Raw genomic sequence first — 17,710 nt, forward strand, 5'->3', positions numbered from 1 at the left:
CTTTTATTTCTGACCTCGATTTGTCCTGCTATTTTTTCAATTACACCTGGTTCTGATGGTTAATCACCTTTTGTTTTGCGGTAATGCGATCTTTTCTATCTTTTTTTTGATACTGTAGCGACTTACATGATAAAGTGTCACAAAAGTTTTGCTTGAACAATCGCTGACTTCATAACCCCAAACACAACTTTCTAGCACCCTCTCCAATCCCTCATCCCCCGCGTCTCGCCCCCTCCCACCTTACCGCATCAATCAATACCCCGGTATCAGTCTTCCGTGCTGTACTCTGCCCTCCCTCAATCGGACCGAACAGTCACTTAAAACCAAAAAGGCCTCAACCTAGCTGGGACGCTACAGTACTTTAGAATTTTACTGGTTTCATAATCTATCTGCCTTTTTTTCTCTTCAGTGCCTTTGGGTGTCTATTCTCCATATTATCCTTATACGCTTTATATGTGCTGAGAGCACAGGATGTGTGTGCACTACGTGCTTTTACACGACTGACTGTTTTTTGATGCATGTGCTCTTGTACGATATCTGTTGTAAGTAGGACGTGTCTTGCAAGAATCTCATGTTCCACGTCCCCGCGAGACGACCCTGGGACAATCTCTTGGCACCAAGCCTCATGTTTACGGTCCCCACGAGACGCTCTGTGGCAAGTGTCTTTTGTCTCGCAGGTCTTTTAAATGTCTTCCGAGAGAAGATCACACATCGTAACCTTGCTTTTGCACTCCAGGATTTCTTTTTATAATAGAGAGATATAATCACCCAAGCACAATTCTTTTCTCTCCCTCTCTTTCTTCTTCTGCTTCCATTCCTCTAGGTAAGCTTCGTCTTTCACCTCCCAACTCTGAATCACCTAAAAGAGATTGAGCAGATTCTTTTTTCTTGAACCTGGGAGTACTTCCAGTGCTAGGGCATAGCAGATGAAACATGAGAACCATAAAGTAGGGATCATGGAGCCCTGCAGCAAACCTGGCAACACCCCCAAAACTTGACAAGGCTGCTCCATAGAACTACAGTTCCCAGCATGCCTTGCAGGTGTCTGTACAGGTAACATCGCCCAGGGATGCTGCCACTTATCTTATATTGGAGGAGAATGTATTCTAATAGGTTGTTTCCCCCTGTTCTTGCATTACACTGACCTCCCGGGCTGGGTAATGTTTCTTGGACCAGCGCATGTCGTGCCTGGCAGTCCTTGCCTTCTTTTCCTTGCTTCTCAGAGGCTGGCCTTCAGTTCAGGTAAGGAACCTTGCCTCATCCCGCCTGACTATGTGCACCATACATCACAATTCATATATTATTTTACAGCAAGATAAGAATGACAGCCTGGGAATCAAGTGTCAAATGTTTTATTTTATATAGTATGTTTATATGTTTAGAGTTAGAGTATCCTGGAGGCATAGTGTTAGGACTACTGAACCACTTCTCCTTGTTTCAGTTCCTGGTTTAGGAATTAGCTATGTGGATTTTGCACTTTCTCTTCTTGTCTATGCGAGTCCTCGTCCAGGTACTCTGGTTTTACACTCACATCCTAAAAATATGCATTTTATCTTAACTAGCAAGTCTAAATTAAATAGAATGTACATGTTCACAAGAGTTTGTACTGTGATGGACTGGTGACCCAAAAAGGATAAGGTTCTAAAACAGGATTAATAGCTCATGTTTGTTTAGAATTATGCCAAAACTAGTAATATTTTATGGTGAAGAAGGTGTAACAAATTCAATTGTAATGGTTTCCTTTATTTGATTTTGTTACTATCTGTTTTGGTTGTAGGATTCCTTTGTTGGCCTCTTCACCACTTAACTCTGACCTATTCAAGAAAGTGACTTCCAAATCTGCAAAGCAAAAGAATTCAGGTATGGGCCCAAGGTTTCTCTGATTCTTTCTAGACGTTCTAAAAATGTTGATGGTAGTTTTAATTTCTATAAAGAATCAAATGAGAATTTGTATTTTCTCAAATGCGAATTTGTATTATCAGCAGTTGTATTTAAAAAAAGATTTGTTTCTTTCCTCAGTCGGTCACATCTGTGATGCACTATTTGAATGGCTGTTAAACCAATGATGGTGATTAGTGTTAGTATTTCTCTGCCCTGCATTTCTCATTAAATCCTAAGCCCTGAGATGGCTCGTGCCAATATTTTGCTTTGTGCAAGCAAAACAATTGCACTTTATATGTTGAAAGAAGGAGAAAGCTTCTTTTTCTATATTGCCCAGGGATCATTTGAGATAGCATTTCATCAGGCAAAGAAGCAGTTTCAGTGCCAGCTGTAGAGGAGCTGATAGAATCAACAAGCATGTCAAAGTCGCAAAATAATTCCAAATAGTGTGGCAATGGTGAGTGAGTGTAAAAGAGAAATAATTCATCAGCACTTGGCATCAATGAGCACAGAAGTGGATTGGCACTACAATTTGAAAAAACACATTCTTAATGACTGTGCCTTTGTGATAACACTTTAAAAAAGCACACTGTATTATAATTTCTGAACAATTTAATATACAGATGAGCTTCATATAATGTAAATGTAAATAAAAAACATAATGAAACATTAAATCCATCCATTTCTTGTGGTCCTGTGGAAGACCGTTCGAGGACCCAGATGAACGCATACCTTGTGGGGTCAAGACAGCCGGACCCCCTTTAAACTCCAGCAACATTTTACGATTACCAAACTGACACTTTGATATAATAAACAGCCAAAAACATATATGTAAAAAACTTTGAACTAATTAAAATGTCTGAAATAATAAAAAAACAAAAAACAAATGCGCCTTTTTCAGTTGCTGTCTTTAGTACCTGTGTGTCAAGCACCTGTCACAAATGCTTTATTTCAAGCAAAACACCAAAGTTCAGCAGGCATAAAAAGTTTTTTTTAACATCCTTCTATATAAAAGCGGTCGGGATTGTCCTTCCGTCCCATGAGTGCTACGCAGGCGCGGAGTTTCACACACGCCCCGTCCATTTTGCAGTGCACGATGGGATTTGTAGTTTCATTTTTCCAGGTAAAAGATGATTTTCTACTCCAGACTGTGCGATATCTTCTTCTTTCTTACTATATAAAAGTGGTCGGGATTGTCCTTCCGTCCCGTGAGTGGAAAGCGTAGCGGTATTCCGCTTATCACAGACTTACTAATTGCAGCTTACGGTACGAAGCAACATGATGTGAGCAGAGTTCTGGTACTCCCATCGTTCTCTTGCTTTTGTGCGTAATGCGCTGGAAAAATACACAAAATTATGTCTCTGGAAATAAATAATGTTGATGGAGTACAAATGCCTCACCGCGTAGTAAATATCAGGGGGGTTCAAAAGGGCGACCTCAATATAGAAAAAAAGTTTACATTTCATCACAAAAATAACAGAAACTACGAGTATTAAAGTAATACCACTCAAATGCAATATAACCAAATTAATGAGTTTGTATAAAATATCAAATTGATCTACATATTGAATTGCCTTAAGAAGTGGTCAATTTAAAAGTCGGTCGCCTTAAAAGGCGGGTCAGCCTAGTTTAAAAATAAAAAAATTACACAGTAAAGCAAATCTGTTTTTTTAAGTAATGCAGGTATTTTTATTTCAATAAAATATGTATGTATTGCATTACAATACCCATTACTTCAAAAAGTAATATCACTACATAACGCACATTACTTTTAACATGTTAACCCCAACACTGATGGTGATGTCGGTTATTTCAATGTGTGTTTAATTAATTTTTTCTGTTTGTTTTTTTCTGTGTTCTTTATTCCACTCTCATATTGCCTTTCATAGTACGATCCGAAGCCCATTAGTATTTAGTTTCTGTTGATCTCATTTTGTCATGATGTATTAATCATTTTTTTCTTGTTTTGATTATTTTTTTTCCTTTTCCATGTTTTTCAATGGGCCTGCCATTTTGTGCAATGTGTTGCACACATGTGCCAGTATGACTTCACTATAAAAGAAGGCAGTACGATTGATAAAGCTTCCAAAGTTTCACTAATCAGAGAAAAGACTGTTATACATGAACACTCAAACTGTGACCAAAAAAGTATTTTAGTGAATGAAGGACTGTTTTGATTTGAGTTTTGTATAATGAGTAAAATTTTAGTTTTGCCCTTGTAACATGAAAAAATGTTTCTAATTGATTTTATACACTGACTCTGCTAACGTCTTGGGCTATTCCCCAGCTAACTCCTAGACTAAAGATCTTTATAGTATCTCCTGTTCACAGGATACGGTCGTACCCCGGGACTTCCAGCCTGTTCCACTGAACATGTTAGCAAAGACATACTTTTTTGGAAATAATTAGTTGGCAGTCTTTACAGGTAGCAAATCAATCATATAATTATTTTTTTATTAAATGATTGGAGAACATTATTTTGTGTCAAAATGAGTTATGGTAAGTGGTGAGTGCAATAATAGTAGTTTCCATAACATATTATTAGTCTAACAGCTAGTGGAAAGAGAATGGGCTCAAAAGACACAACATGGAGTTAATTGTTGGAGTTAATTGTCTTTAAAAACACACGACATGCCTGGTGGCAAGCAGAAAATGTGAATTTATATGTAATAATATGTGCATGATTTTACAAATTTGTATGCATATTTTCAATTATGTACCATTGATTTTATTATCTTTTTAATAATTCAGAATAATAATTCAATTTTCCCTAATTTGTAAAGACAAACATAGAAGAAAAAATTTATTTTTTTTTTGTTATTCTTTTCACACTTGTTACTTCATTTATTGCAAACAATATAAATAAATAATTTTTAGACCCTTCTTTTTATGGAATGATTGAAATGTTCACAACTGTGAGTAACATTACGATGAGTGAGATAAATCTTTTAAAAATGATACTTCAATTTGAAAACATTGTTAGTTGGTATGTTTTATGTTTAAAGGGTAAAGGTCTCTATAGACTAACTTTTGCTTTTTGTCAGGTAGTTTCATGAAGTTGCTGAACAGATAATTTACGCTGCCAAGTTTTAGTTTTTCAGATTATAAGTTTCCCTGCATTTAACAAGTAGATGGGTTTTATGGCAATTTTCAGTTGCCTGTTGTGTTAGCAGGTTAAAAATTGCACACTAAACACATTCAAATAAAAGTAATTATATATAATAATAATGTTTGAGGCCTATTAATCTATATTTCATAATTTAGACAGGTTTAAATGCCCATTTTTTATGTTCAGATTCTTTTAAAAACCTCTTAAATAATGATTGAAGTGGAAACTATTTTACTGGTAATGGTAAACCTGTTGGTGCTGCTGCCAAGATTTCTTTTAGTTTCCATATAATAAAGACTAACAAGGACAGATACCATAACAGCATTAGTTACTTAATTATTTCATTAATACAACTATTATTATTTTGTTTATTCCATATGAGTCTAAAATTAATTTAGTAAATGCTATTGTAAATTATATTTCCATGTAAACTTTATGCTGTTTTGTTTTTAAAATCACCATTTACATTAACAATAAAAGACTGACTGCCTTTCATTTGTTTTTTAGCACACAAACAGGTCATTAAAATAACACAGAAGTACTGAGTAGTGGTATTTGTAGAGTTTGCCTCTAGCAGTGTGTACCAAAATATAACAGCATGCCTTTTGATATGGTTTTAACCCAGGATTTTTTTATTAAAATAATTTAATTAAACAAATTTTTATTATAAATTAGATGCAATATCCCTCCATATTTAGTATCTTGTCCTCATAATTTTTTTAAGATTCCATTAAACTGAGGGCAAACCTATGCTCTAGTACACCCTATTTTATGTGAGTTGTAGCCGTGTGTCATCTTTGCTACTAAAGGCCATGTCATATTACGTGACGTTTTTGGCAATTTTCAGCCATATGCTTCATTTACATAATGTTAGAATCAAAGGTAGCTGCCGATATCTCCCATGAACTTAGATGCAAAAATTTGACATACTCAGTGACTTACTTCAAATACCGTGTGATCCGCTTTGATAAATTTAAACAGGTGTGGACATTTTTTCTATAGTGTCGTTTCTTGTGACTGAAGACAGAGAGATATAATTAAAGTTAGTAAAAATCTTTAATTGATACACACCAGGCAAAGGTTAAATGACAGAGAAGCACAGTCCTAGGACACCTGCCCTTCGTCTGCCCCGAGGGGTTGGTGTCCCAAATTTTTATAGGGCTTTTGTCTTATGACTTTAGTTACACAAGTATTTCAAAATATTAACCTGAATCAGCACTAACAGAAATCTACAAGTGGAATACATCTGTTAGTTTCCTTAGTTTGGGGCTCGATTAATCCACACTTGTGGTTTTTTGTGTAGTAACCTTAAAACAAGAAGTAGCACTTAGCACGCATACTTTGGGCACGCACGGTCTTCATGACCCTTGTCACGTACACCATGGGCAAGCAGGGTCTGCATGGCTCTTGTCACGTACACCCTATTGATCAAGCTGTTTTGTATTTTTCCACACAGGTTTGATTTTGTCTTTAGTTATAGGTACGGGCTGTGTGAGTTAACGACCAGTGAATGCTCATCTAAAAGTACAATTCATATAATGCATTGATGAGAAAAAAAAAATGGGGATGTTTTGGACCTCATGAACAGAAGACAAGTGCTTCCGTCTGATACCTTGTGTTTTACGTACTACAAGAGAATGGAAAAATAAAAAACAAGGGCTAAAACTGGGGCTGAACCTGTTACACCTTTTAACTGTTCATATAGCGCTTGCTCTGTCTGGCAGCATGTTATTGGCTGTCACAAATGGGTCAAGCAAGACTGCAGTGAAAGTTGGAATTGATGAATGTGACATGCCCAGCGATTTTCAGTTATTTAAACTGACATGGTCGCATAATGTGGCAATGGCTATAGATGACTAGATCTCTTTATCCCAAAGTTACATGAACAAATATAGTATAACTAGATTTGCTAAATCCATTTGTACAATGTATAGTGGCTACATTTAGTGAAAAGCCAGCTGCTAGATCATATCCAATCCTTAAATTAATCAAAACTAATAATTAGTAAATAAGTTAAAAAACACAAAAACAGGTAAGGAACACAGGACGTTTGTGAATGGCTGCACACCTTAACCAGACTTAAGGAATACAGGTTAATATGCACTGTTATTTTCCTTAGGTTAGCAATCACTATCTGGCAAATGTGTTGTAAAAAGCTGGGGATGTGAGAGGTGTAGTAACTGTTTACTGGCTCTTAGAAAGACCACCTGTGCCTGGGTTTTCTCAGCACTCAGACCTACTATCTCCTTCATCAGCTGCTCCTCAGTGCTACTTACGTTCTCTGTGGCTGTATGCATTCTCAGCTGCTTCATCCCTGTGCCTGCACAAAACATGCTGCCAGCCCTGTCTCACTCTGCTGACCTCGGGTCAATGGTAACCTATGTGCCATACTCTCTCCCTGGTCCGTGACCGAATCGCTGGCAGGCATGCACCCAGGATGATGGATTTTAGCATCAGGAAGCTGATGGACTTTAGAAGCAATGTGCTTCTTGAAGGGCTGTATCTGCACCTCCCATTCCACATTCTCAAGTGCTGCTTTTATGTCCGGTTTCTCCAGGTAACCCTCTTGACCCAGAGGGACATACCTTCTAACATATGGACCAATGATGCTACTATATCAATCTTATATGTCTCAAGTGTCCTTCTGTATGGTTGTTGCCCGTGTATATGAGGGTGTTCCATCAGCTTCCCACTGGTTCCATTCAAGTTATATGGAAGAATTTTGCAAATGCATGCCTTGTGCAAAAATGCCAATAATCTAATTCCCCTCAAACTCTAGCAGCTCTTGAAACAGTGCTTTCTTTACAGAAATAATCTATTAAGGAAAAAGTTGATCTTAATGCACATGGAGAAAGATAGTCTTTACTTGACTATCTCAACAGATATTGTGCCAAACCTTTCATCGATCACAACGATACATTATGCATGCTTTTGGTAGAAAAATGTCTGCTTGGTGCTTCAATGAGGAGACTTAAAATTCAAGCAGCTGCTTCCTTGTATACCCAGTATCCAAAGCCATTCATTTGTCCATCCATCTTTCCAGCCTAACTGTATTTGTTGGTAGCAGGAGAATTGGGCTAACCTTCAATATGATGCTTATAATCAGTTTATGCCTGTATACTTGTATAGCAGTACAAGTGGTTACACAGTGTGTGCTTTTATGATTTAGGTCAGACTTTACCAAGCAGCTGTGAGTAACACAAATAAAAAGACTACAGCATATGTAACATGTTGCAGGCTACTCTTATCAAAATATCAAATACAGAATGAATTGTGGTATACCTGTGCTACTTTTCTTTTGGTTATTTAGGACAGGGTTATCTGTATTTGTTGTATGTGGGTAGATGGATGTTTTAATTTTAGCAATTGAAACTATGAACAAAGTTAATTCTTCATCTGCACAGTGTAATCTAAATGATTGCACTCTGGTGCCCACTGTAGCACAGGATTTTTACTGCAGTATATAGACTTTTGTTGATACCACTGTTAATGTCTTTGCCTTATGACTTTAAGTACTAAACAAATGTATTGAACTTTCACACTTGTTTTTAATTCTGTCACCTCCTGGAGACAATAGTTAATAGAGAACCAGAAGTGATTTACATGCCAGTCTAAAAGTTTGTACAATTTGAAAATATGTTCTTCTTTCTTTGAATTTGGAAGTGGAACTAATAGAGGAGTTAAACACATGGTATAGTATTTGATCCTGCGCGTGACTTTTAAGATTATACCATGAACCGCAAATGTTTCAAAACCCTCAATGCTGTTTCTCAAGAACACATAATGAAAACAAGAAAAGATATAAATAATATACTCCTTGTGATACAACAGTACTTTGTTAATGCCAAAAAATAATGAAACACTGTATACACAGAAGTTTGACCTAAAAACTGCATACGTAGCCAACAAAGTTGTGTTTCAGCAGAATTAGTGCTACAGGACTGCATGATCTGCAGTGGGTTGGCACCCTGCCCAGGATTGGTTCCTGCCTTGTGCCCTGTGTTGGCTGGGATTGGCTCCAGCAGACCCCCGTGACCCTGTATTCGGATTCAGCGGGTTAGACAATGGATGGATGGATGGATGGATGGATGGATGGACTGCATGATTAAAGGTTAATTTTTTACCAATAGAAGTATCCTGGGTCATGGATTGAATAAACAATTTGATTGGATGCAACAAGGATCAACATGTTATTATTTGAAATCCTTTAACTAGATTATTAAATGTCTACTACCAAATACTCAAAACTCCCTTAGCCACCATTATAAAAATCCATGTGCAGACATCATATGAAATGATTTACATCAATCTTTGCAAAAAATTAAACTTACATTAGACATCATTTGTATCCATCCAATTCAAATTTATTTAAGGTAATTTAATTTAGTTGGTTCATTTGCAGGAGAATTACTTGTCACAAAAATGACACAAAGTCATCAAAAGGTCTGGGGCAGCCACCCGTATACTGTGCCTTGGCTTCAAAAAGAGTTTAAACAATTGCGAGATGTTCACAAGTATGAGTCCAAAACAGAACTGACTCTGGTTGCTAAAGATGGCGGCTTTAAATGGCAAGACCGGAAGTGACTTCATCATTGGGCCCAGAAGTGATGTCATCAGTGGTTCCAGAACTGGAATTGACGTCATCAGTGACTCCGGAACCCTGTGAGATTTCCCGTGGATGGTCTCCAAGGGATTGAGAAAGAAAGTCAGTGCACCTTGGTGTCTCCTGGTCTTGTGTGGAATTACTATCATTCAGGCCCATTAGCTGTCTCCCAGTTGCACGTGTGTGATAACTGATATGCAACACTTTCTAGAAATTTGGCAAGCATGATTTGTTGCCCCTTTTGCCTTCAAAATAGCCCAAGTTCTTCTGGAAATGGACTCAACCAAGTGTCAACAGACGCACAAGGATGCTGGCTCATGTTGTCCCCAGTGTGCGGCACAGTTTTTTTACCAAAATAACCAATGGAGAAAGGTTTACTCCAAATAACTCTATCTGTCCTATCTCAAAGATGCTCTGTTGAATTGTGATCTGATGAATGGGGAGGACACTTCTTTTAAATGAATTCCTAAAACAGTTCCTTCACTTGTAACATGGAGTAATATCCTGTTGAGAAGCACCATTTTTGGACAAGAACACAAAGGAGTACACTTTTTTTTTCATCACTGATGAATCACCATTTTCTAAGTGATATGTAGGTGGTTATGCATTCTTTATACACCAATGACCCTACAATGTATGTGAAGAGCCCAGTGAGGTTTCCGTCCCTGATGTGTGTTTAGTGTCTATTGCTATACCATTCAAAACCATTTAATTCTGAAATTCTCCCACACACACTGTTGGTAGCTGCCAAATTGTTTTAAATAGCATTGCCTACACATATAATGCTGTCATTGAGTGAGCATTCAATTAAGAGAAGAAAATCTGCTGTTTAGTGACCAAATCATATAACTGCAATGAAAAATTGCATCTGCTTTAGTTGCAGTCCCTGCCTGTGTATCTCCACATCTAAAATAATCATCTCATAAAATGATCTTTGTTCTCGAAACCATTACCAAGTTTATTCATATGCACACAACAACCCAATTCCTGGACATAGTATTATATTCACTCATTGTTTCTTTAATCAAAACTTCAATAATGTTCTACTGTGAAAATATGAGTTCCACATTCTACATGCATGATAAAAATCTTTTTGCACGCTAATCCTAAAGAATTGCTTTTTTATGTTGTTTTCTCATGACCATGTTTTTTGTTTGGAATATGGTTCACATTAAAGAATGACCTGCAGTTTCCTTCATCTGAACAGTCTGGGGTTTAAAATGGACTGGCATTCTGTCTATAAGATGTTTCCTGCCTTGTTCCAAATTCCTTTTAGGAATCTCAGTGAAAGGCTCAGTTGGATTGAACAAGCTTGAAAATGGAAGAATGGGTGGTCAGTCCATTCCAGTCTATTCCAAAACACACACTGATTTAATTAACACACTGTATTACAGATATAGCTCAGAAGATTGTATCTCATGTTAATTACAGGAGGTAAAGGGTATACCATATTCTATAGCTATGAAAAAAATTGTATTCTGTTCTACTTAAGCAAACACTAATATAACTTTAACTTTAGAAACTTTAACTTTCTAAGATTGGCTCTTACAGGTGCATTGTGGCTTCCTATCCAGAGTTTACCTAGTTTATAATCTTCTTCTTCTTCTTCTTTCACCTGCTCCTATTAGGGGTTGCCACAGTGGATCATCTTGTTCCATATCTTCCTGTCCTCGTCATCTTGCTCTGTCTCACCCATCACCTGCATGTCTTCTCTCACCTCATCCATAAACCTTCTCTTAGGCCTTCCTCTTTTCCGCTTGTTTATAATGAACACCATAAAAAGTTGCAAACTTGATGTGTCTACTGTGTACAACAACAACAACAATATTTATTTATATAGCATATTTTCATACAAAAAGTAGCTCAAAGTGCAAAGGTCAAATAAAAGACACAGTAAGAAAATAAAATAAGTCAACATTAATTAACATAGAATAGGAGTAAGGTCCAATGGCCAGGGTGGACAGAAAAAACAAAAAAAAACTCCAGACGGCTGGAGAAAAAAATAAAATCTGCAGGGGTTCCAGGCCACGGGACCGCCCAGTCCCATCTGGGCATTCTACCTAACATAAATGAAACAGTCCACTTTGGATTTAGGGTTCTCACGGAAGGACTTGATGATGATGGTCACGTGGACTGCTGGCTTTTAATCCATCCATCATTGTTGGAGCATCATGATGCTTTGAGTAGGTGGTGGTGGCGCAGGAGATTAGGGGTCAGTACAGATTTTAGAGCCGCCATGAATAGTTATCATGATGAATTGAACATACAGAGTATTAGGATTAAGTTAAGGTGAAGTTATAAAAAGGCCATGTTAAAATAATGTGTTTATGCAGTGTTTTAAAGTGATCTACTGTATTAGCCTGGCGAATTCCTATTGGCAGGCTATTCCAGATTTTAGGTGCATAGCAGCAGAAGGCCGCCTCACCACTTCTTTTAAGCTTTGTTCTTGGAATTCTAAGGCAACACTCATTTGAGGATCTAAGGTTACGATTTGGAATATAAGGTGTCAGACATTCTGATATATAAGATGGAGCGAGATTATTTAAGGCTTTATAAACCATAAGCAGAATTTTAAAGTTAATCCTGAATGACACAGGTAACCAGTGTAGTGACATCAAAACTGGAATGATGTGCTTGGATTTTCTTTTCCTAGTTAGGATTCTAGCAGCTGCATTTTGCACTCGTTGCAAGTGATTTATGTCTTTCTTGGGTAGTCCTGAGAGGAGTGCGTTACAGTAATCTAGTCGACTGAAAACAAACGCGTTAACTAATTTCTCAGCATCTTTCAGTGATATAAGAGGTCTAACTTTAGCTATGTTTCTTAAGTGAAAAAAAGCTGTCCTAGTGATCTGATTAATATGTGATTTAAAATTCAGATTACAGTCAACAATTACCCCTAAACTTTTTACCTCCGTCTTGACTTTTAATCCTAATGTATCCAGTTTATTTCTAATAGCCTCATTGTATCCATTATTGCCAATATATATATATATATATATATATATATATGTATATTATCTGATCCCTGTGACTGATTTGTAATACAATATACTGCCCTGTGTAGTTTCCATTGCAGCCCTACACTGGAAGGGAAAGAGCAACCCAGAATTCCACAGTGAATGAGAGGGGCTCTTAGAGGGTAGTAGACCTGGTCATGTTGGACTCGTAAGGGGCATGAGTATCAAACTAGGAGAGAGCAAGATGAGAGCATTGCAGTAGCTGGAAATGTGTAAGATTCCCCCAGGAGACTGAAAGGCACAGGTGGTCATATAGATGCCAGGGGGAATCCTGACCCTCTGATTGGAGAGAAATGGACACCACGGAGAGGTAGTAAGAGGCAAGAAAACCTCCATGGCAAGAGTTGATATCAGAGTCTCCAAATTTGAGGACAGCTTATGTACTAAATGGCCGGTTAGGAAGGACTGAGAGGTGGCCAGTCATTGCTTTCAAACTGATAGGAAGCAGTGCACTATCTGTGACATGGGATCCATGGGACAGAGTAGCCCCTTTGAGTGCCATGGGTTACAATGGAGGTGCTTTTGAGGTCAGGCCCTTTGATGACTATTGAGGGCTAAGCATGGTGGGGATATTGGAGCCAACTGTGGTTCCAGTGGTTATTCTGAGTGTTGGTTTGAGGTGACTTGAAAGCTGCCTCCCAGTCTAGACAGAGGTAGGTGAAGAGTTGACATGAAGGCATAGTGGCTGCAAGAGAGAGAGATGGTAGGTGAATTGAGTGCATTCGTTTGGTAACTGAGAAGTGGGCAAATGGGCTAGTGTTCAAAAAGTGTGAAAAGTTTATATTGTCTTTGTTTTCATTGTACAATGTGTTCCCCACTTGTATCATTTTGTTTTCTATATTTCCTGACTTTATTTTGGAAAAATGCCATGATATTTGTGGTTAGATAATAATGCTTTGCTTATTTGCACTTAAAATGGATCCAAGGAGAAATAAAATTAGGCACAGAAGCTACTAATAACATAAAATGGTATTAGTGAAATTATAAAATTTTAATTGCAGATTGTTATTACAAAGTGTAAATGTGTGTACAGTGTACAGTCTCCCAGGTTTAATTGACATGTCGTGTTTTTGAAGCAGAAGCATATAAGTTTATAATTTATTATTTTAGTGTTGTGTTATGTTTAAAGTTGAAAATAAAACTGGAATTAATATTTCTCCTTTAAAAATATTTTTTATTGAATTTTTATTAAGTATTACAAGTAATTAAAATCTAACGGCAAAAAATTACTTTAGTATTTTTTTTATCTTGCTCTTAGAGTTTCAAAATTCTTTCACAATAGCCCAGTTAAAATTACTGTGCTGGAAACCTCAGCAGGCTGTAACAGATTTGGAAAAAATGACCTCATTTAAATATCCTAACATATTCAAGATTTGACATGACTTCTAGCAGTGCCAGAAAATTAGGAAAAAATCCCCAGATCCTACACTACATTTCGATTCATGTCCAATAGCTTTAAACTTGAAAACACATACTGATATTTTGATAACAAAATTGTAATTTGAGTTGTGATGGGAATATCAGTCAATTTTCCACATTTTCTAGAAAATTTCTATTCAAAGGCAAGGCATTTAATTGCAGTAAAATGTCAAGTGATTAAATTTTAGGCCCAGTTAAGGTATTGCTTACTTATATGTTTTCAGTAGCAGTAATACCTCGCCAGACTGTCTCCTAAATTTACTGGTGTCTACAAGTGCCTAATAACTATTATTAGTCTGATTTTTTTTCCCCCAATCCTTGTATTTGCACATTTTTCTTGGAGTAGGTTATAATGTGGCTTTTTTACATGCCATACATTTTTAAGCTCATAGGGTTAGCAATATTACATTTAAAGCTTACAAGAAGCCCATTAATAACTTTTCAATATTAAATGATTACCACTGTTTCCTATGTAATTCAGAAATATAACTTTATATTTTTTCAACCAAAAATCACTTTAAAATGTTCTTTCTTGGTTTGGTTCAGAAGTTACTCAAGGTATGAAAAGAAAATAGCTATTAACATTTACTTTGTGACGTATGATTTACTGTTTTACTGTATGAATTAAAAAATTTAACTCCTTTTACTTTCTAAAATTTAAATAATAACCACATTAAGTGACATTAGACTACCAACTGTCCTGAAACTATTCAGCAAGCATTTACTGTTATGATTAAGACGAAGATGCATTTTCCCAGCTTTGAGTAATTTTTTTCTTTCAGGTTCTATTTGATATTTTAGAAGGATTTGGGCATCAAGGATTCTTTCTGTATGGTTATTTTGTAAGTTATTGTCTCCGGACATATGTTAATAATTTTTATCACTGTTTTTGTTTTACCATTTTATCTTTTTATACCATTTTGTTTGTTCATGGGTTGCACCACATTTTCTCCTGATAGACGTAGTTCCAGAAGCTACACTTCATGATGTCATTGGTGCGACACTCTTAAAGGCACCGCCATGTGCTCATCAGCATCTGAGGCTGCAGATTGATAAATAATAGTGTGTTTGAATCTTTTAAGTGCTTTACAGTTTAAGAAATCCAGTGGTCATTATTTGACTATTAGTTTGCATAGCATTTTAGATTTGGCATCTGTTTTTCCCGATCTTCTAGTATTGACTTTTGCTAAGGTTTATGATCCATCTCCTGATCCTTTAAATTCACTTCCTTGAACTGCCTCCACCACCCTATAGCTTCAGACAGAATATGTATGATATGGAGGGCAGGCGAGTAGCCTGGGAGGTATCAGGGATAACTGGCCCCTTCATTTTGATTTCAAACTTACGTTTTTAAGCATACCTGGGGCTACCACAAGGTTCTTTGTGGAGACAGCCGCAGGGCTTTCAGAAAATGTTCCTGGCCCTGGTAGTGATATAGGGATTTTGAAGGAAGTAGTTCCAAGGTTGGGTTTTAAACGATTGTTTCTGCTGGTGACCCCTTGAATTTAGAGTGTGAATGTGAGCTGAGGGAAAAGCTCTAGTAGTAGTGAGGTTGTAGATCTGCTTTTGCTTTGCTGGGAGTTTTTGAATGAATCACTATAACAGAAACATGATAATATATAAACAGAACGATGCAAACAACTTTACAAAATAATATTTAAAGACAAATAAAAGAAGAATTAATCAGAAAAGACATATGAGCCATAATTGAGATCCTTAAACCCCATTATTTACTAGGGTTTTTTCTAATTAAAATTAAAGTCCTTCTTGGCTTACCATTACCGTCTTGGCCACAAAAATATGTTCTGCCTTCTGCAGCACACTGCTTAAATTTGAATACACAGCTTCTTTAAGAAAGATTGTATTACTATAATGTTCCATTGATTTTTTAATGCAAAATTTCAAGTGCTATACCATGTCTCTCAGCATATTTTAAATATGGATGTAATGGTGAGTACAGACACCAGCTTTCCTTCAAATCCATCTAAAGAACTGGACATTAAATTGAATGGTCTAACGTTTCAATGTAGTGAAAAGGTATTTATAATTTGAAAGATTGCCGTCTCCCTGTGGTGCACTGCTCTTTAAATAATTTTTCACTTTATTATACATTAAGTTTGTAATGCATTAATAAGCCCATAGAGGTCATAAATGTGTTACAGCAGAGCAAATGAATTTTGTTTAAATTATACTTAGTGAAGAATACCCTTCCCATTTACAATTATCTGCTATTTTAAACTCATGGAACCAGTTTATGGTTTAACTTGAATAGTCCCTGTACACATCTAGACTGAGTATATGTTTTACTAGTTTCTTTATTAATGAAGCTCAATAAATGTTGGCTATTGCTAAAGAAGGCAGTTGGCATCTTTGCAAAGATTTCCTCAGATACAAATAATGCATTACTTCACTTTTTTCTGCTTTTATCACATACTGTATTACATTCTTTTGACCACAACAAACTTTAACCTACATTATTTTATCATGCAAGTTTTAGTTTAAATGGGTTTTAATGTTGATTTGCATAAAGAAGCAGAAATCAGAGAGTAGGTGTTTAATGAATAGAGTTCTCTATGTTACTTTTGAATGTGAGTTTACCTACTTGTTAACTTATTGTTATGGAGTAAAAATTTACAGTAGTATTTTTACTTTTCCAGTCTATCCACTTTTCTAACTTGCATGTCATCATAAATAACCTCAGTCACAATTTCCACTAACCGGTGCAAAATAGGATCCTGTCTTGGATGGGTTGCTAGTGTATTGTAGAATGCACATAAGCATTTTCACATATAGACTAGGTGAGCATTTTATTACCTGCACTTTCCTAATACTGAGCTAAACTCCTACTTTCTAACGGTGTGATGCTCACAGATTCTGTGATACCCCAGCTTATCTCTGCTCATATTAAGGAAAGCAACGTATACCACAGGTTTGCTCCCTGCTGTCTCCAGCAGCCTGTACTATTGGCAAATCCATGCATTCATTGGACATTCCCCATGGCATGGTTATCTGTTCAGCGTAAGGCTTTAGGATATGAGATTGATAAGACCAAGAAATGTTTTTTTCTGTGTCCTTTTCTGTGCTTCTTAGCCTAATACAGCCCCACCATCTTGGTTTTTCCTGACAAGAATGGACCTTTGTTGCATCACTTGTTGCCATACTCCATATTCCTGCCATACTTGTTGAAAAGGAGTTGAGTGTTCACCAAACCCCTGCAAATATATTTAAAAAAAAACACTGCATGTAAAACCTCAATGACTGTGACTGTAGCAAAGCAAGTACGTATAAGGTATGACCAAAGCCATGAGAGATAGAAACCAGCTCTTGGAAATCTAAATCAACTTAGAAGACAGTCATCATCATTTGTAAATACGTGCTTTCTTCAGATTTTTCCATTTGCAATGTCTTGAAACAATGCTAAAGCAACTATGGTAGTTGGAATTGTTTGGCCTTTCTGTGGACCATTATATTGTTACAGAATGTTTACAATCAAGTGAATTTAATTTGTAAATGATATGCAATTAATTTCAGTACATTGGATAAAGCCCGCATCATGGAAGTGAATCTAAAAAATAAAGAGAAACAACACAGAAACAGTAGCATTTCTTTGACGCTGGGTGCATGTAGAAACATGTGTACGCATGGTATGAGGCTGCCATGAAAATGTCTTTACAATAAGTT

The 17,710-nt window shown here is 36.6% G+C and overlaps 1 protein-coding gene across 4 annotated transcripts in view; it reads left to right on the forward strand.

Annotated features, from left to right (window-relative positions):
* The window catches only part of wdr27 (WD repeat domain 27), a 332,022-nt gene that overhangs the window by 51,468 nt on the left and 262,844 nt on the right, over positions 1-17,710 (forward strand). For all 4 annotated transcript variants that reach the window (XM_039738896.1, XM_039738897.1, XM_039738898.1 and 1 more), the window contains exon 13: positions 1,778-1,860. In XM_039738896.1, coding sequence (XP_039594830.1) covers positions 1,778-1,860 — 83 coding nt within the window. The remainder of the gene's footprint in view (positions 1-1,777; positions 1,861-17,710) is intronic.

The sequence above is a fragment of the Polypterus senegalus genome, chromosome 16, assembly GCF_016835505.1.
Source record: "Polypterus senegalus isolate Bchr_013 chromosome 16, ASM1683550v1, whole genome shotgun sequence".
Classification (NCBI taxonomy): Eukaryota; Metazoa; Chordata; class Cladistia; order Polypteriformes; family Polypteridae; genus Polypterus; species Polypterus senegalus.